We start from the raw sequence: 20,216 nt of genomic DNA on the forward strand, positions 1-20,216 counted from the left end.
GAGCTTAGGGTGGGGGGGGGAGAGGTGAAGGTGGGTGAATGGGGAGACGGATATGCGGACATGCGCCATCGCCGCACTACGACATCAGATACAGTACGACATCAGATAAAGTACGAAAAAAGCTCTCTCTCAAGGGAAAGACGAAGCCTGAGATGCAAGGGGGACGAGCAGGGGGCGGGGGGCCGTTCGCGCGCGTTGCTCAGCGTGTTGTTCAGCGTGTTGTTCACAAACGGACCACTACCATCCTCCGGGCGAAGACCCGCGAAGACGCGTGCAAGACACAAAGCTGTGCACCGGACACGACCGTTTCACGCGTCTTCCTGTTCGAGTACGGATGGATGGCTTCCTTCGGCACAGCTTGCGCACGTGACTGACAGACTGACAGGCTGACAGACATCAGACACCACATCGACACTAACCACCTCCCCGCTCCGGAGCCCGGCGCACGTCCTCCACATCGGTACACACACACACACCACAAGGAGAGACGGATAGACCCCCGGCTAGGCCAGGCCAGGCCAGCGGGCAAAACGACATATACATACACACCTACAAACATACACGCAGAGACAGACTGACAGACAGACGGATGTGCGAAGGACGGATGTACCTCGTTTTCGATGATTGCGATTCTCTTGCCGTGTTCCTTGGAGGCGAGGATGTGGTTCAGGAGGGTGGTCTTACCGCTACCCAGGAAGCCCGTGATGACCTGGAGAGCGGTTGGGAGGGGAAAGACGAACCACGAACGAGTGAACTGCTGCCTAGGAAAGAGAAGCAGAACTGACCAGTATAATAACGGTTGGGGAGAGGTGGGAAATGATATGTGTTCATGCCCCTCCATTAACAACCTGCATCATCATATCTTTATAAAAAAAACAAAAAGCAGGACTTTTTAAATTTGGGCGTGCATACGCGGGTGCGAAATATGCCGGTTCCAAAATAGGAAACAACAATCAGGGGCAAGCTGCAGGGTGGTCTGGGGTGGGGTGGAATCGCATGATGCAAGAAGATCAAAGGATCAACAGTGGACGTTGTGGGAGGCGAAAAGAGTGGGTCTGGGAGGTGAAGAGGTAGTTACAACCGTTGGCGGTTGCACGCCCGCCAACGGTAATCAGCCAGCGGTCACAAACGCCCATCCGCTGTAAGAATATTGCTACATGAATATTTATGAATATACATGTGGCGGCGTACGACATGGTGCTTGCCGCCCTCCATCTGCGGCAGTGGAAAGACAACTCTGGGCCTCTGGACCCGTCAATGCATCTACCAACCCCTGCTCCCCCCGTCGCCCGCTTTCCCCAGGCCTCCCTTTCCCTCACAGCGCTTCTGACCATTAGATGCCCCTCTGAAATCAAACCGGGCGGAACTGTCAAGTCGAATTCAGCGGCGGCGGGTAAGATGAGCCTATCCTATGAGGCCTACCCTTGACACCTCAAATTGAACGTATATACCCGTCCGTTACTGTTTGCCGTTTGTTAGTTGATGATCTCTGAGTGTTGGTTGTATTCCAGGTATTCGAATTTACAAATCTTAACAGAGCTGAAAAGGGACGGTGTGTGGGTACTTTTTACGTCCTCTAAGGGTCCCCCTGTCCTGCCACCATTTCCCAAGCCCATGGCTAGGTTGGCCAGGACTGTAGGACAGGCATTGCTGTGATGTCGGTGATATGGGTTTATAGGGTTACCGTGTAGAAGCGAGCATGGTATGCGGCTCGGCAAACATGTGTGCGGTTACGCTGCCGTCTTGAGGTGCCGTAGTTTGGCTGGCGAAAGAGGTGTCATACGTCAGCCGATGTGTGAAGCTTTATTGAAAAGCATCGAATTATGGAAACCACCCACGCTCGATTTCCTAGCACCTATAAACATCGCGAAACGTCGACAGGCGTGCGGGTGCTCGCATCTACACGCACCGTAACGGGAACGAGGTTGTCCTTCGCCGCCTCTGCAGCACCAGCGGCGGCAGCCCGAGCGGCAATGTTCCGCTTCTGCTGATCGCGGATCTGAGACGCCACCGGCACAAGTTCAATACGTGTTGGACTTCGGCGCAGGACGTTAACAGGAGGAGCTCGTGACACGCAGCGGTAGGTATTTGAACGACGCGATATGACTGGTGGCATTTGCCATTGTTTCGCTGAAGTTTGACAGCACAGGCTGCCCGCACGCAAAGCCGTATGGTGCATTGTTGGAGAGTCTTCCGCCGAAGCTGTATTTCAAAAGGATAGAATATGAATTCTAATGTTTGTGATTTGCTAAATGTAATTTGCGTATGCTTAATTAAGGGTTGATGCCTGATGGGAGTGTAAGTTCGCGATGGTTGTGGTCTCGAAAAGGTGTACGCGCAATGCTCCAATGCTCTTGGATGCTGAATTTTACTCCCAGAAAGTACGCTTCAAAGTATACACCTACATAACATTTCCTTAAAGGGGAAAGCTCTCTGCCGAAGGGGCTGTTAGTGTCGTCCAAAGGGCTTCGGTCAGAAAGGTCTTTACAGTCAGGATTTTGCACGCAGGTGGCTTACTCGGGTAACCTTCACTTCAGCTTTTGAAAAGTAACGTTCTGGCCAGGCCAACGGGTTGGGCTTGGGCCCTCTCCAAAGGCAGTACAAGTTTGCCAGGGAAACGCGGGGCCCCTCGACCCGTCATTTCTACCCGAGGACCTGTCCCCTTCATAAGGGGCCCGCCATTAGGGACATAGCAGCCAGCTTTCTGCGGACGACACGGGACGAGCGTAAGAGCGTTGTGACGAGGTTCTCGTCCGAGCGTTGTCCCGAGCTTTGATGAACGGAGGTGGGTGACATGATAGTGGCCTCACCGCACCTGGCCTTCTTAGGAAAAAGTCCCACAACCCTGCCAAGCGCGCAGAGGCACGGCGTGACAAGTTGAGCGTTTGTTCCGTTATCTGCTCGGACTTAGTTGTCGGGCATTGCGATTATGCCTTTGCTAGTATCGTTTTTTAGGTTCTCGCTGGTCTGGTACGTTACCATGCAGAACTTTCCCGCGTGGACGCCGAGGCTTTCGCAAGCGCAGTGGTCGCAGCAGTGGCCAGCCTTCCCGTTGCCGAACAAAGCGGACAAAATAATGCTCAGCATAGTCAGGTCTTAGCGCTTCATTCCCAAGCAGATCAGGACGACCCGGAGGGCTTCGCTGCCGTGCAAGATGGACAGGGGCTACCGCGCAAACCCAGGAAACTGCGCAAACCAAATGACGTAGCACGATGCCAGGTGTGCTATGTCGAAATTGTGTGTTTAACGTCGGCAGTTCAGCGTGCGGCCATTGGGCTTCCTAGGCCTCACCGTGTATCCAACAAGCCGAAGCCTGGGTCCAGAGTCCCGTAAATTTTTTTTGTGTACATGCACTCTTTATATGAGATAAAGAGTGTACATGCACGCTTTTATATGAAATGTAGGCATGTCATTTTGCTCAGGCCTTTCGACACTAGGCACACCTTGCACCTGACCCTTGCACCCCCTGACACAAGGCCCTGATTTTCAACCCCGCCGACTTTCTATGCATCATTGTTTCTTTTCCCGCAGGTTGACGGTAGGTGTTAATTGGCGCAAGGCCTTACGAACTGCACGGGCACCTAGGGGAGAAATCGCCATCAAGGGCTGCATTCCTTGACGACAGGACTCAGGTTTGGGAGTTCCAGCTTCGCACAGGTGTCTTCAATTTTGGCTGCCTGCTGACGAAACCAGCACGAGCAGGCACTCCAGAGTGCCGACAGCATCAGGTGTTGTTTCCGGGGTTGGGGACCGTGTTCCCGGGCTCCAATATTAAGCAGCAGACAACCGTCACCGAGTTCCCTCGAGGCCCATATTGCTCCCAGATTCCCCCGTCTGCGAAGCTTGCTGCCCTCTTTGTATTAGCCGCATCGACTGCCGCCGCATCAGGCTGTAGCATCAGCAGTGGCTGACGCAGAGCAGGCAAGGGTAGCAGCCGGGGGGAAACAGCCACGCTGCCGTACCTATTGCTGTTCCGCGGCTGTGTCTACTTTCTATCGGAGGACTACTTATGACGAGTGATGCACTGCGCAGCCGTGAGGAGGGCCGCGTGGTGGGATGAAGGAGGAGCAGTAGCAGCCACAGTGGCAGTTTCAGTAGCAGCATCGAAGGGTTGGATACATGCGCAGCTTTGTATCAGTACCTACAGCACGTATCAGCTTCTGCTGCAGGAGGAGGGCAGGGCAAAGGGCAGGAGTTCGAACATGACGAGCCATCTCATGCGCGTGAAGACATCAACAACACGGGGTGTTCCGCAGCACAATCGCCCACCTCACCAGCTGCGCATCTAAATCCCGCGCTTGGCTCTATTCCTGAACCTTCGCCCACACTACCCGCCCGACCCGTCTGCCGCTCCCCTCCCCCCATCCCCTTCCCCATCAGCTTCACTCGTTTTTGTGGTTCGTCTTCCCCTCCCCCCCACCCCTTCCTCCGACAGGTTGCGGTCGGGATCTCAGTGATGCCAAGCTCTACCTGCGGCGCTACTCGGTGTGCGAGCCGCACTTCAAGGCGGAATGCGTCATGCTGGGGGGCGGCAGGTACCGCTTCTGCCAGCAGTGCAACAAGTTCCAGTCTCTGGACAACTTTTCAGGAAGCAGGAGGCGAGTGGAGAGGGAAGGAGTGCCGAAGGGTAGCAATCGAGGCGTTAAACCCAGCCTCAGTAGTAATAATAGTAGTGAGAGCCTGCCTCCCTTCCGAGGCCGTTTGCCCGTAACCCCTTATAAACCCTGTCTCTGCATCTTCTGCTCATGCGTTCACCTTCCCAATCCCACCTGATGTCCTTCCCTAGCTCGCGGCTTCGCTGCGCCTCGCTGCACTGTGCAGTGGCTCACCCGCGCGAACGTTTGGTTACCTCGAGTTGCACTTTTCGACCCCGAGCCTGACTTCTTAACGCTTCTTAACGTCTCATATATATAACAACAACCACAAATGCCAACTGCCAACCGCCATCGCCCTGATCGACCTTTCATCAGGAGTTGCAAGGCGCGCAGCGAGGACCGCAACCTGCGACGCCGCAAGCAGCGAACCGACGAACGCACCATGGCGGGGGATGAAGCGGATGCGGTCACGGCCAGGTTGCTCAAGGGAGGGCATTCCCTGGGGCCGCTGGCGATGCCGAGCCGCGTGGCGCTGGTGAGTGCGGGCTTGCGGAGGTTTTTCCCCTTAGGGTTTTCTCGGAGCTCGCCGCACAGTGGTATGGTGGGCGAGGGATGAGAGGGGAGAGGGCAAGGGCGTGAAGGATTTATACATGAAGGGTTTACGGATGGCGGTGTGACGTGTGACGTGTGTGTGTGTGTGTGGTGATGCCGGTGAGGGATGTCGTCGGGGGGATTGTTAAGCGTGGCGGCCAAGTCGCAGGAGGGCTTGGTTGGGTTGTTGTAGGGGGTCTTTTGCCAGGTAAGGAACGTGGTCCGTGGGGGTGGCGGTTGTGTTTTGAGGGGGGGAGAGGAGAGGGTTGAAAACACACACAGAGAGCAATATAGCTACATTATGCCCTTAGCTGACACCTGTAGTCTGGTTTAAGGACTAGCTCACCACCCGCATCACCAGCTGCGTGCCCCACGGTGATTCGGTCTGCGTGCCGACCTCAACCCGCTCTCAAAGCAGACCGACAACGGCATGCTGCGGCAGCTGGGAGATCTCAACGACCCCAGCAGCCAACTCGGCGCGGCGCAGTACGCCAGCCAGGTTCAGCAACTGCTGCTTGCTAGCGGCGGCGCGGCAGCTGCTGGGCTAGCACCCGGCGGGGGCGTTAATCCCGGTGCGGGGGCTGGAGTAGCCGTTGGCGGCGTCTTGGGGCCCCAGCTACATGTGCAGGGGGCCCCGGCCTTTGACCTGGCGGCGGCGCTGGCCAACGCGACGGCGGATCTAAATGGCCTCGGCGCAGCGGCGGCTGCAGCGGTGGCGCAGAACGCCAATGCCTTGTCGCTGCTGACCGCGGCCGCCAACGGTGCCGGGCGCCCTGGTGGCGGAGCTGGCGCTGCTGCCGCGACGCTGATGGACCCCACCGCCGCTGCGGTCGGCAGCAACGTATTGCAGCAGCTGCAACTGGCGCAGCTTGCGACGGCGCTGGCAAAAGGTGGCGGCGCCGCCACCGCTGCCGGCGGCGGCGGCACTGCCGCCGGCATTAACGGCGGCCTGGCGGCGGCACTGGGGGGGGTGGCGGGGCTCGGCGGTATGGGTCTAAACGCCGGTGCGTTGGGTGCTGGGCTGAATGCCGCTGGGCCCCTCGCTGCGGGGCTCAATGGGGGCAACCTGGCACAGCACTTGCTGTTCCAGCAGGCTGCAGCCGCTGCGGTGGCGGCTGGGGCAGGCGCTGGCGGCGGTGCTGTCGGGGGCCCTGGCTCAGGCGCAGGTGCGGGCCAGACGCAGGAGGCAGCCCAAGCAGCAGCAGCGGCGGCCGCGGCCGCGGCCGCGGCGGCGGGCTTGGGAGGGAACGTGGTGAGGATCCCTCCCGGCATGTTGCGGCCGGACACAGCACTTGCGTCAGGCGTCGTACGGCCGGAGTCATCACTGCTTGCGTCGCTGGTGAAGCAGGAGCCGGCGGCGCTTACGGCGGAGGCACACAGCGAGCAGCAGCAGCAGCAGATCAGCAATGTGAGCAAGCAATGCAATTTGGCTCGAGCGAACGGCTGTCCGGCGCGAGCGAGCTAGCTGGCTAGCGAATTCCCATCACGCAGACGGGGCGGGACGGGGCAGGACCTGGTTGTTCCTTTGCTGCTGCTGCTGTCGGTGCAAGTGCTGCTGCTGCTGTCGTGCATTCGTGTATACGTTCCTTAGGGATGTGAACTCGGGATGCGTTTTTTCGGGATGCCCAGTTTTGCGGAAGGCGGGGGGGGCTGTTGCTGGGTATGGCGGCCCCCTGGACCTCCACGTTGGAACCTCCACGTCGATTCGATCCCGTACGTCGGCACCTGACCTCCCCCTTCCCCGCCTACTGGCATCTGCTTCACCTGCCGGTGGTTCGTCTTATCCCCCAACTCCCCGCCAGCTCTACCTCCGCTCGTACACCTTGGGGGGCCATGTTACATCTGCCGGGTGCGGGGAGATGAAAAACCGTCCTTCCCGTGTGTGTGTTGAGGGGGGCAGAGGCGGGGGGCGGAGGGAGGGAGGGAGTTTCTTTCCCCCACTGTTCGCGTCTCTAAAGAGCAGTGAGAAGTGGCGCAAAGTAAAAAAAGTCGCGTACACACGTCCGATGCTGCGCCATGCGACATGCTATGCGATCGCCCCAGGCTGTTCCAAACCCCCCGCTATGCGACCCCACCACCGCCACCACCACCACCGCCACCACCTGTGCCCCTTACCGGCGAACCCCCTCCCTCTGCGTGTCTGAACCTCCTCAGCCTCGCCATCTCCCTTCCTGGCCCACGTGAGCCGCATCACCATCACTTACCCTGCTCCCCCCATCATCACCATTGTATCCATCATTATCTCACTTAACAACCATCACCATTCCGATCGTCACAGTCATCAGCATCAGCATCATCACGACCATCATGATTGAAACCGTTGTCACCATCATGCCATACTGTTGCGAGCGCGCCCCTCAAGTGCCGTACTACCTATCCTACCTGCCAACCACCACCCCTGTCCTTTTTCCTATGCTACCGCCTGTTGCTGGTGCTGCTGATGCGTTACTGCTGCTTCCTGTTGTTGTTGTTGTTCGTTGCCTGAACAGGACCTCCAGAGCATCATGGCCCAGCAGCTGCTCCAACAGACTTCGGCGGCGACCCCAGGGGGCCCACGTAAGGCCCACCGCGGTTGGGGATCGTGCCACTAGCTGGCTGACTGACTGACTGACTGACTGACTGACTGACTGCATTTTGTGTGGGGAGGATCACAAGCCTGAGGAGGCAAAGAAGCAAGGAGATGCCCGACCTGCCTTTGCTTGGCCTTCGGCTTTTCTGTACGACGAATGAGCGATCACGCACTGGGGGCCCCGGTGGTCCAGGGAAGGGCGACACCAGGCGGGATTTCCCAGCTGCCATTTCGTAATGTAGTGCATGTATGTATGTACGTATGTATGTACCAAGAATATGTGAGTGTGTACTGCGTTTTGGAAGGGACAGGTCTCACCACATCACATCACATCATAGTGTTGCGGCGACTGCTAAAGAGAGCGTGTGTGTTTTACTTGTTGAAACCCACCCGAAGCCCCCTCCCATCCTAGAATTGCCTGCCCTGCCCTGCCCTGCCCCACAATCTTGGACGTCGGCAGCTGTTTTACTTCTTGGCTTTGCATATAATCCCCCGCCCTGACTTTTTTTTGTCGCGCATCCCCCTTTCCCCGCTTGCGTGCAATGCTTCTCCCCCCCCCCACACACACACACCACCTCGGCAGTGTTGCTGTTGTCCAACCAGAACGTCGTGGTGCTCAGTCTGGATCAACTGGGGCTCTTGCAACAACCCAACAAATAGAGGACGGACAAGTACGGGACGAACTCTCGACGGGCTTGACGCGGAGGACGGTGGCTTCTTCGAGGGCTGGTAGCCGCGGCGGCTTTGGGGCCTGGGTTGCACTGAGAGCCAAAAGCAGCACCCATCAGTCTACCTTACTTGTGTCGTCTCGTTCGCGTGTATTCTTGTCGTGCTGTGTCGTTCCCGACGCGCGCCGCGTCGATCGCTCCCTGGCTGATGCGGCGGCGGCGGCGGCGGCGGCCCACCGGGGGCAGTGGTGGTACTTGTGCTGCTGGTAGTGTGTGGTTGCTACGGTGGGCTCCAGACTCACGAAGGGTAGAGCCAGCGGGCCAGCTGGCAGTGCACTACTGCACGGTAGTGATGGTGGTGGTGGTGGTAGTGATGGTGGTGGTGGTGATGGTGGTGGCTTATAGCTGTAGGCATCGGGATGGATTGCGGTGGAAGGGGGTTAGAATCTTGGATTGGTCCTCAAAAAGCAAAAGCAGCATCCTTGCTGTCGTTGGTGCGGTGCCATGATTGCATCGAGAATCAAATTCGACAGGCGACATGACATGGCTGCAATCTCTGCACCGTTTTAATAAAAAAGAAATAATCCTTTTTAATGTGGGACTGGGCCTGCGGGGAAGAAGAACGAACCTTGTCACGTCATTTTGTATTTGGCTCGTTGTTGCTATGACATGGGGTCAAAACATGCATTGCACTGTATTACTGACTTTACTGTGACCTTGACCTTGGAGGACGGCCTGTGTGGGTGGGCGGGTGGTTGGGCTGCAATGCCAAGACACCATATGGCCCCTGCGAGGGCATGTGTGGGATCTCAATTAGGGTTAGGGTGACGGATGGTGGCGAGGACATTACCGGTGGTGGTGGTGGTGGTGATATTGGTGCCGGCAGTGGTGGTGCTGCTGGTGGTTCTTCTAAAATAGACCCTTCACGTGTTTCGCTGGTGTCGACCATGTCGCATGAATTGGCGGTAGTGTGTAGGGGGCCGGTGAAGAAGTGTGTGAATGCTTGGAGAAGGGCAGCAGCACCAGCATTAGGCGAGTCGAAGAGGAGATCAGGGAGGTTGGGTTGGGAGAGCGGCGGAGGAGGAAGAAACGGGGTAAGAGGTGTGGCCACCAGCGGCAAGATTATTATAAGATACTACGCTGGATTGAGACGATCGAGGGCGGAAGACACGAAGGGTGCTGAGGGGGCCTTATGGTGGGCTCTCACCCCGGCTGGGTAGGCGTGTGGACGATGTGGGCGTGATAGCTGGCATGTCACAGTCCGTGCTTTCTCAGAAGTGTTGTGCCAGTCCTTCAGTTCGTCCGTACATTAGCCAGTCGCTCAGAGGCCAACCAAATGTTCAGGAATTTTTTTAAGGACATATGTTGTAACAACGCGAGCTGTGCAGTACAGCCATGCATGTAGCCACAACGGCGGTCACCCCTCCAAAAAGGGTAGGTCTGCAGTAACCTCGCCTCTTAAGTGTCTGTATGCTGCGTATGTTCTCGTATGGCTTTTACCCTTCGAACGGATGAGAATGTTGTGCGAGGCACCAGTGCGAGTGGCCGTATCTGTGTATAAGAGGCACCGGTGAGCATTACCGGCTATGGCTCCTGCACGTACGCGTCTTGAATGACTAACGCGCAAGTGGGACGTGCAAAGATGTAACCTTTCAGATGCCTTGTCACTGCGCTGTAGGGAGCGGCGGTTCTTGGTAGGTGGGGAGCCTGGCGGCCGGAAGGAAAATGTTCCTTGACAAAGTCTGTTGAAGGCACGGTGATGTGAAACTTGATGCGAATCAATGGCGTCTCCTACTTTGTATTACAGGGTAGACTATTTAGGCGGCATTAAACCCGCCTCGTTTCGTTCCATGGGAACATCCGCGTTGACCTCTTTGACCCCTCCATATAAAGCACCTTCGAAGTCACAAAAATACGACATGACAAGGTAGAGCATCAGTTGCACGGTGAACGGCCAGCTCTCACATCCGCCCTACAAACAAAACGACGCTCAAGCGGATGGATGACCCCGCCACCTCTATGCCTGGAGTTAGAACTATACCAAGACGCAACACTCCCCACTCTGACAAAAAAATACAAGCGCGTATTAGAGCCGGCGTCACACCGGGAAACTCCAGTAGTGAGGTGCGCTGCCAATGCGACATTGGTCAAAGCCGGCTGCTGCTGCCGGGGTGGCTGCTGTAATGTAACTCGCTGTGTGGGCATACACAGCAACTGACCGCGCCGCACACCAGGGAAGATTTACCATCCCTCATTTGGCCAAGCGCCTTTGGCGGCACAACGCCTGCCCGCATTCCTCCAATTGTTGAGGAGCGCAAAAATAATTCCTTGGGCGCCCTCGGGATTATATCCTCGCACGGCAGTTGTGGCGGTTGCATGGAACGCAATATACTAGCCAGCCTAATGGAACACGGACCAGCGCTTGAGGACTCTCAAGGCCCACCGCACATCCTTGGGCTCGCTGAAGAATGCGCCAGAACGCTGCCATACCACACCATGCAGCGCCATGCCCCCAACCCACTGCATTTAAACTGCCCTGCGATATTTTACCTCCCGAAGACTCGATGCCCAATGACCGACTCCCTACTTCCATCACCTCCGCATCCCTCTCCGGTACTTCTCGATCGAGATGTTCCTTACAGCCTCGAAGGCGCAGGTACGCCCGCCGACAGCTTGCGACCCGACTCTGCCGCTTGGACAAGGTACTCGCAGGGTGCAAAGAAGCCCGCGTGTTGCGGCACCAGCGCCGCGAACTGCCGCAGCCGCGCCACAATGCGCTTGGCACCCACAAGGTCCGCCCAGAAAATAAGGCCGCCCTGCGATTTAGGATTCAACTTTTAATGCAGATCGGGTTGCAAAATACACGAGGGCTACAGCGCCTTGGCCCCCGGGGGCACATTTGGGCACGAGAAGCATCTTACCCTGACTGCTGGGAAGCCCATGGCCATCACCGAGGCCACATCCAGATCTGCGGGCTTGTCCACGATGCCCTCCGCCACGACGCGGCAGCCCTCGTTCACCACTGCGCACCACGTACGAGTAGGATTACAAGTAGGACGTGCAAGGGCATATTGCAACCAGCTAATCAAAAGAGGCGTTGAAAGTCACGACAGCATCACATGGCCAGGTCCACGATAACAACTGTCTCGAAAATCGACCTAGCTTTACCTCCTTGTGGACTGGAGACTTCAGGGAGGCCGGAAACATGCACTAGAAAGATTAGTACAAATTCGCTGATTATCGACCATTCTGCAACAAGAAACCACCGCCAGCCACTGCCCTTTTCACCTGGGAAGAAGATGAAGTCCAGGATATCCGCATCCGACAATGCGGGCGGCTTTGCGCCCTCCTTGACAAGGGCGGCAGCCTTACGTGACTCGTCCAGCAAGGGCGCCAACTCCGGGTCGGGGGAGGCCTTGCGGGTCTTCGCGTCGAACTGCACAACGGTGAGAAGGACACTTTTTTAAAAGAGGGGGTGGTGAAATCAAACCACGACAGTAGCATGCAACATTTCATTTCCTTAGATCAAACAATGCCCTTACCGATATCCCCACCTTTGCCACACTTCCCTCGCACACGCCCCAGTGAAGGGCAGCGGTATTGCTGCAACAATTAGCTCGCCACTACACATGCCGTGGACAAGACACGCACCTTGTAAAAACCCTTGCCCGTCTTCTCTCCCAGGCGCTTGGCCTCATTCAGCAGCGGTATGAGCCGGGACACGTAGACACGTTCCGGAAACGACGTCACAAAGTTGGCGCCCACATGCAGGCCAATGTCCGAGCCCACCAAATCATTGAGCCTGAAACAGTTGGAAGTTGGTAAAACAGTTGGGGTTACAAAGTTGTTGGCTACGTTGACTAGCTGTTTTAATCCTCGACCCACCAAGGGCACCTTGCCACACCAAGATAAGAGTGGGTTCCGTTTTCAACCCATGTCATGTCATGCCTTGTTTGGCGGTTGGGCTTCGGGCACACACAAGTTTCACTACGGTCGGTTGTAATGACCAACCAACCTGCCCCGGATAACGTGATGGGACCCCCCCTATATGCAACTGTAACCAAAGTAATGAGAGCAGTGGGTCTTTTAAACCACAAGCCGAAGACCTCACTCAACTCACCGGAAGGGTCCCATGGGCATTCCAAACTTGCCAGCCACCGTCGCGTCGATGCGGTACGGGTTCATCCCCAGGTCCGCCAGCAGGACGGCAGACATCGTGTACGGGAAGAAAACCTGGGACAACAAACGTGCAAATCCGCGGTGGTAACAGTAGGGTCTAGGACAGAGCTGAACGGTTTATAGTTAGCTTAAGAGGCTGCCCGTCTACCTATGGGCCGGTATTGGCAAGTTGGGCCGTTGCCATGTGCCAATCATATCGTGACGTAATGCGGCGGTGAGTATGAGCAACAGCAAGGCGACAGCAGGGCAGCAGGAGGGGTACACTCTCTCACCCGGTTGACAGCGAACCCGGTGCAGTTGCCCACCACCACGGGGGTCTTCTTGATGCGGGTGGACAGCGCCAGAGTGTCCAACAGAGCCTAAATGGGGGAGAAGGGGGATTAGCTTGATTTACAAGGCAATAAACGTCCAAAGCACCGACAACTGCTGTAAGTCCGAAGCGGTGGTGCAACTGCCAATAACTGCAGAGAACGAAAGATAACGTGAAAAGGTATGGATATCTTGCTGGTCTGTTCCAAAAAACGTTTCCCCAAGTTAACAGCGATCACCAATATATAGTTACCTGCGCGCCCGTGCGGCTGGTGCGCACAATCTCCAGCAGCGGCATTACGTGGGCCGGTGAGAAGAAGTGCGCGCCCAACAGCCGGCTCGCCGACTTCGCGCCGCCATCCTCCATCTTGGCCCCCACAAGGTCAATGTCAATAGTGGACGTGTTGGTGGACAAAATGGCGTCTGGTCGGCACACCCTCTCTAGATCTGCGCGTCAAAAGGCACAAGTTACATAGAGGCGCATTAGGGATTTAGAAATGTCAGGCGGGGATCGCGCGTACAAAGAGTCACAGCAAGGTGGACATGGTGAAGAGGGAACTCCGGGACTCGTGCATGAGTCTTAAAAAAGAGGAACGGGAAAAGGAGAACGGTCACCTCAAAAGGTGGAGCCAGTGACGGAAGACAAAAGAGGAGTGCGGCCGCGATATCACAGGCGGTCATGTTGGTTCACCTGCAAAAATGCGCTGCTTGAGGCCAATGTCCTCAATCACCGCCTCAATCACCATGTCCGCCCCGCCAAAGTCATTGTAGTCCAGGGCGCCTTTGACACGGGCCAGGGCAGCGGTGGCGGCATCCGCGCTCATGGCGCCCTTTTTCACCTGCACCAAATACCACGGGCAAGAGGAAGGACATCAAAATCCAATAAAAGCATCGCCCCAAGAGACGCAAGATTAGAGTCCAACGCAAGCAGGAGAGCGCTGCGCTGTGCAACATCTTGCTTACATCCTTCCCTCACTACCCACCTCCTCCCCCCACCGAAACCCCCGGCGCCTCTCACAAACTCACCCTGCTCTGCAAGTTGGACTTGATGCGGCCCATGCCGCCATCTAGGAAGTTCTGGTTCACCTCCTTCAAGATGACATCCACACCCGCCAGCACCAGGGCGGTGGCAATGCCGCTGCCCATCAGGCCGCCACCCAGCACCGCCACGCAGCGAATGGGGCGGGGCTTCAATCCTGGTGGTGACGAGGTGATCGCCGAGGAAGGGGAACCGGCAAATGGGTGATAGTTGGTTGGAAGGCAAACTTCAAAGCCCCGTTCTCCCGTTGTCTTTATAGACCATGCTCGAATGACGAGTCCTTGCTGGTCCTTGCTTGTCAACCTCAAGAAGGTCCGAAGTGTTCCGACCTCTTAACCTATTTCCAATGACTTGCACTCCACTACGGCGATATACATTGCCGTACTACTGTACCGCAGTTCTCACCAGGCACATCGGTAACCCCCTTGACCTTCTTGGTCGACCGCTGAGCAAAGAAAATGTGAACCAGGGCCTTATGCGTGTCCAGGGAAGCAGCCTCCGCGAAAGCAGCGCCCTCAGCAGCCAGACCAGCTGCACCGCCGTTCTCAATACCCGCCTGTGCTCAATTTGATGAGGGGCGGTGGAGAGGTACAGGGAAGGGAGTGACAGGCAGGTTATCGCGGTGTACTCGGTATTCAGGTGCCTATTGGCTCACGACTTTTGCTCACGAGGCTCACAGCTGCGGTTCTAGGTAGACAATGACGAGAGCGTCCACATAGCACATCCACACGACGTCGGCGTCCACTAGCTCCACAACCCCTCACTACCGCCCCCGCTCACCGCGCACCTGGATTGCGTTCAGACATAGCTGGGGGTGTCGCAGACCCCGGGCCCTCTTGCTGGCCTCCGCCCGGGCCATGTCCAAGACGGCCAAGGCCTCGCCCAGCGGCGGCAGCTTGTCTGGGCAGATTTGACGGGGTACATGCGAAGGAGGCAAACAGTTGGAATTGTCGCCTCACGGACAAGGACGAACGGACTGTGTGATGTGCGGACTGGCATCCAGTCAGCAGGCGACTCAATGGCAAGGCATCTGAAAGGATAGATTGACCAAAAGCCGACATGCGACGGATCTGAAAAGGTTAAGTGCTACGTGTCCGCCCTCCCCCACGGGCCGCAACTTGCCCACCCCAGCTGACCCACCAGTGCGGGTGAGCGAGTACATCCTGGGCTTCTTGCCCTCCGCAATGTCCAGAGCCAGGGACTTGGCCGCGGCCAGCAGCTGGTCAGCGGGGGCCAGAGCGTCAACCAGACCCAGTTTCAGACCAGCCTAGGGGGAGAGCGGAAACAGGACGGACGGTCAGGTTGGGGAGTGTTTGTGATTAGGGGCCAGGCTTGGAATTAGAAAAGAAAGAGCTCGCCTACCTGAGAAGCTAGGCCTACCTGAGTGCTAGCACGGCTTCGCTGCTGGCATGACAATGATGTCTTTTCACCTCTGTCAGCCTGCCCACCACCCGACTAACTCATCATCCAAGCACCGCGCGGTCCAAACCTCTCCTTGCCGGCTCTTCACGTGCCATACTACCAAAACTTCCTTCGCTCGTCCATATCTGTCTCTCACCCCGCACCTTCCACAACCTCAATACCCTCAATACTACACGCCATAAAAATCTTAAAACTCACCTCCGCCTTAATAGGGGTGCTGGTGAGCATCATCTCGGCTGCCTTGGCCAGCCCCACCAGTCGGGGCAGTCGCTGGGTGCCTCCGAAACCAGGAATGATGCCCAGCTGCAGCTCAGGTAGACCCAGCTTGGTGCCCGGAACAGCTACCCTGCATCCGGCAGGTTCATATGTTCACATGGCAACGAGAAAGGTCCCTGGTGGGATTTCCGCTTCCCAGGGAAGATATTCATAAGGAGAAGATTATTGAGGAATGGAGATTTTGCACGAACCCATATTCCATTTGTCTCCGGAGTCCCGCCGGTGGGGCCGGAAACATGCAGCTCGACATTTCCCCACGGGCACGGGTAGGCGAACTCTACAGACATTCCCCTTACATTATTTTGGTGATATCCAGGAAAACCCGTGAAAACCCACATCACATGAAGACCCAAATCACATAAAGACCCAAATCACATGAAGACCCAAATCACATAAAGACCCAAATCACATGAAAAGGCTATTCAAATGAAAACCCATTCCACATGAAAACGTAAATCGGCGCACCTGGCATTGCAGCCCATGGCCATCTCCAGGCCGCCGCCCAGGGCAACCCCCTGGATGGCAGCGACGGTTGGCTTGGCGCCTCCCTCCAGAACCTCACAGATGGCATCGTTGATCTTGTTGTCGATGCCACCGCCGGCGCCAGCAGAAGGGTTTTGAAATTGGTTGATGTCAAAGCCCGCACAGAAGTTTCCATTGGCACCGGTGACAACGATCGCGCGAACAGCAGGGTCCGCGTGGGCGCGACGAAGCTGGTCAAAGAGGGAGCGCAGCACTGCAGGTTGGCAACGATGGAAATAAGCGAGGGGAGGGGTGCTGTGAATAGGTGCGCCAGCGGAGATACTTGAGGTAACGGGGGAAGGATGGCAAGATAAAAACTGGCTGCTCAGCGCCTAATTTCCCGAGCAGACAATTGGTGTATGTACAAACGTGACGTCAGTTGTAAAATAGCTATTAGGTTGCATCCATGACCATTTCATGCATGAGCGACATTGTTCCAGCGACTCTACAGCGGCCTCTGCGCAAATATTCTTCTAAGGTATATAAATCTCAATAATTTGCACAGTCGCTTGGATAGACATCTTTAGCGTTCGCAAGCGCTCGCTGAAACGTTAATGTGTAATGGGCACTTACGCAGAGGATGCAGCGCGTTGAGCGGTGGGTAGTTCAGCGTGATAATGGCCACGCCTCCATCCACACGGTACTGAGCCTCAGGCTGCTTGGATGCCATTCTAGCGCTAGTGTGTTCGAGTGACAAGGTTAACCGACCAGCTGTCCAAAGCCCAAAGGTTATACCAAAGAAAAGCGTAAGAACACACTGTAAGGCCGGAATAATTAGTGTCCGAGTATACGTGCAAGTACGCTTAAGTTGGCCGCCTTCCGTGACTGTCGGTTTGGTCCGAGCCAAGTCAGCAGAGAACCGTTGCTGTCGGAAACGGCTAAGCTCCCTTGTGCGACTTCCACCCCACTCATATGTGTACTGTGTACATGAACGGTTTTGCCATTCATAATAAGACGGTGCACAGGCCTGCCAAAAGCTTTCCTTAGCCCTTGTTCCTTTTACCCGAAAGTTCGCTTCAGTTTGGGTAGGAATCGCCATTTGCCACTGCGTCAGCATTCTCTTTGGAATACTGCAATCATGGCGTCCGATTCTGTGAGCGCTGCCCAAGGTCGCCTTGGTGTGCTTGCACAGCAACTCTCGCCCCTCGAACGTGAGGACGTGTGATAGGCATGCTTCAATACTCGCGCAGCCAGTCCGCTCTTGACGCACTGCCGTGACTCTAAAGCTGATGGTTCAAATTACAGTCGTCGTTTGGGCATATCAACGCAGTCAATGCTGACGCATTACTTGTACCTCCAATGTACCGCTAGCCCTTATCCGACCAGCCAACTCCCCCGCACTTGCCTTACCCACCCTTTCCTCCACCTTTTCTTTCTTCAGCCGGGGATCTGCTGACGCAGCAGCTTACGTCTTCGTCGTACTCTCGGGGTGGCTATGACTCCACCTTTCCTCAGGTGCGGTGGGAAGGGCCCTTCAGCGGCCCAGGCTGGCTCCCGGATTGCGATGGCTCTGGTCTCCATCTTGGGAAAAGAAACGGGGCTACAGGATCACAAACTGGGGCTTGACTTCCAGCGGGAAAAATGTGCTGTAGATGAGGGGTTAGATTTGATCTCTTTCCGATCTCTTACGGCGACAATAGATTTCGCGCTGCAAATGTAAGGATGGAATGGATTTGGGTGTGTCAAAGGTAAAATGGCCTTGGCGCATCTGGGTTTGTGCACGAGGTTGCTGCTTTTGTACGTCTTTAAATTCAAATCGGGCAGCTGCCGGGGATTTCGATTGTGCTGTGTGGTAAATGGGTTTTCTGCTGTGCGCTTCATCGTCGGGCCGTCGGGTCATGAAAAGGGATCCTGCACCTGGCGGCGTGTGTGGCAGACTGCTCCACCAGACCGCCAGACCCGGTCGACATGAAGGTCCACCACATCATCATCCAGCGCCGCAAAGTTGTCATTACGCTATGGTGCGCGTTAGGTGGCAGGGGGGAGGTGGAGAGCGGGTGCAACAGCCAGGCGCGGTTGCCCTTTTCGTGTATGTGACAGCCCACCAGCTCACACAGGGGCGGCAGCAGACCGCTCTGTTGAGAAATGTACGGCAGATGGAGATGTACGTCGACGTCGACGCCCCGTCCTCCCCGTGCTGCGCTGCATCGCGCGTCCCTTTCCTTGCCCAAACCTACATGACATCGAGCGCATTTTCGACCTCAGCCTCACACACATCGGCAACAGGCGTGTTACATTATTGACCCCGTTGATATGTATGTGCTGATTTTTCAACCAACCTCGAGCCCCCTCTCGCTGATGATTCAGGCCACCACCATGGCTGCCTTCCCGCCTGCCGTACACGACCTTCTCGCCCTGGAGGGACTTCTCAGCCCGGAGGAGCGCCAGCTGAGGGACAAAGTCAGGTCGTACATGGTACGACACGTTGCGTTCGTACCGTATCTTGTAGTAAACACCTTGGGTGTGTAGCTCTTCCTTCCTAGGAGCAACACGACCGCTTCCGTCGGCACGCAGGGTCCGCGCCTCCGCGAGCACCCACACAACGTGGTTCCAAAACCCAGATCATCATCCCGCTCGCTTCGTTTCCCCTCTCGATTATCAAGGGGGGCCAGTGACCACCAGACTTAGCTCCTCCTTCCCTTACTCCCTTTGACTTCTGCACTCCCAAACTCTCACAGCGCGTTTCCTTTTTCTCAGCGCTTGCACTGGGATGCCGGGAATTCACTGAAATTGGTGTCCTTTCATGCCCCTGTTCCCTCTCTTCCGCCTCCCTGGGAACTCATCTAGGTCATCCTCTGTCGCACTCCCCCCGGGACACAAACCTGCTCCCCCGCCCCCGCACTGCCCACTCACATACATACATACATACATACACATATATATACATACATACATATATACATACATACATACATATATATATACATACATACATACATATATATACATATATACATACATATATACATACATATACCCTCGCGCTGTGCTTCGGCCCTGGGCCCCCGGCTTTTCAGCCCACAGTGTAATCAACGTCATATATACATACATACATATATATACATACATACATATATACATACATACATACATACATATATACATACATACATACATACATATATACATACATACATACATATACACACATGTGCATGCACACACCCTTTGACGAGCAGGAGGCATACATATATATATACATACATACATACATATATACATACATACATACATACATATATACATACATACATACATACATACATACATATATACATACATACATACATATATACATACATACATACATACATATACACACATGTGCATGCACACACCCTTTGACGAGCAGGAGGCGAATGTGGCGCCAGTGATTGCGGACTACTGGGAGCGAGCCGAGTTCCCCCACCCGCTAGTGCCCGGGTTCGCTGCTCTGGGTCTGGCGGGGGGGGCCATTAAGGGGTACGGCTGCCCGGTGAGAGGGGGGGGGGGAGGGCAGGGGGGAGGGAGCGGGAGGGCATGGTGGGTGGGAGGGTGTTTCTTCCGTTCCCATGTATGTATGTATGACGTTGATTACACTGTGGGCTGAAAAGCCGGGGGCCCAGGGCCGAAGCACAGCGCGGGGGGCGGGTGCATACGGCTGGTTAGTCTCATGCACTCCGCCCCCGGGTCAGGCCGCACGGGAAACGACGGCCGGCACGCAACAGCGCTTGTTTGGCGCTCCAACTAGACGGGATCTATGCCCGTTGGTCTCCTAACATAAACGAAGTCGCAACTGGGGGGCTCTTCCTGCCGACCGAACGAACCGAGCATCTCAGAGAGCTCGCTACCAGGACTTGGGCGACCGGGAGCCCGACGAGTCTTCCCGGGCTGGGGAGGTCACCAAGCTCAAAAATCCTCACGCAAAAAAGAGCGCAAAGAGCTCACACCACAAGACGCCAAACAGCCTCCTGAGACTACTACCCTCCTCCGCCTCTCCCTCCCTGGGCTAGTCCAGGGGAGATAGCCCCCGTCGAGGGGGTAACACCGCACAAGTCCGCGCCCTC

The 20,216-nt window shown here is 56.1% G+C and overlaps 3 protein-coding genes across 3 annotated transcripts in view; 2 read left to right on the forward strand and 1 right to left on the reverse strand.

Moving 5' to 3' along the window:
• Nucleotides 1–4,437: 4,437 nt before the first annotated feature.
• VOLCADRAFT_48037 (uncharacterized protein) lies at nt 4,438–4,611 on the forward strand (the record flags this gene model as incomplete). The annotated part of the gene is made up of 1 exon (XM_002948908.1): nt 4,438–4,611. A coding segment is annotated over one exon (174 nt), but the record flags the coding sequence as incomplete, so codon positions are not given.
• A 5,600-nt stretch (nt 4,612–10,211) lies between these two features.
• Nucleotides 10,212–16,901, reverse strand: VOLCADRAFT_74021 (uncharacterized protein). Its single transcript, XM_002949008.1, has 15 exons — nt 16,744–16,901; nt 16,114–16,384; nt 15,571–15,718; nt 15,091–15,217; nt 14,738–14,850; nt 14,356–14,506; nt 13,938–14,107; nt 13,603–13,750; nt 13,165–13,358; nt 12,875–12,961; nt 12,544–12,656; nt 12,075–12,225; nt 11,712–11,859; nt 11,345–11,445; nt 10,212–11,239 (listed from the first exon to the last, which is right to left on the reverse strand). Exons 1-15 carry the CDS (start codon nt 16,838–16,840, stop codon nt 11,060–11,062), a joined length of 2,199 nt encoding a protein of 732 aa, XP_002949054.1. The 5' UTR covers nt 16,841–16,901; the 3' UTR covers nt 10,212–11,059.
• Nucleotides 16,902–18,468: 1,567 nt separating this feature from the next.
• Nucleotides 18,469–20,216, forward strand: part of VOLCADRAFT_58804 (uncharacterized protein) — a gene marked incomplete at both ends in the record, with an annotated part of 10,294 nt that continues 8,546 nt past the window's right edge. The window contains 2 exons of the mRNA XM_002948909.1: nt 18,469–18,585; nt 19,523–19,645. Of these exons, the coding sequence (XP_002948955.1) occupies nt 18,469–18,585; nt 19,523–19,645 (240 nt within the window). The remainder of the gene's footprint in view (nt 18,586–19,522; nt 19,646–20,216) is intronic.

This window comes from Volvox carteri (genome assembly GCF_000143455.1).
Source record: "Volvox carteri f. nagariensis unplaced genomic scaffold VOLCAscaffold_12, whole genome shotgun sequence".
Lineage (NCBI taxonomy): Eukaryota > Viridiplantae > Chlorophyta > Chlorophyceae > Chlamydomonadales > Volvocaceae > Volvox > Volvox carteri.

Bases quoted from the DNA above. Each gene is read 5' to 3' on its own strand.
- VOLCADRAFT_74021 (XM_002949008.1), bottom strand. From the start codon at position 16,840: ATGGCATCCAAGCAGCCTGAGGCTCAGTACCGTGTGGATGGAGGCGTG. The intron at 13,751-13,937 runs GTGAGTTTGTGA...TATTTGGTGCAG, and splicing joins AGTCCAACTTGCAGAGCAGG to GTGAAAAAGGGCGCCATGAG. The intron at 12,226-12,543 runs GTGAGTTGAGTG...CAACTGTTTCAG, and splicing joins ATGCCCATGGGACCCTTCCG to GCTCAATGATTTGGTGGGCT.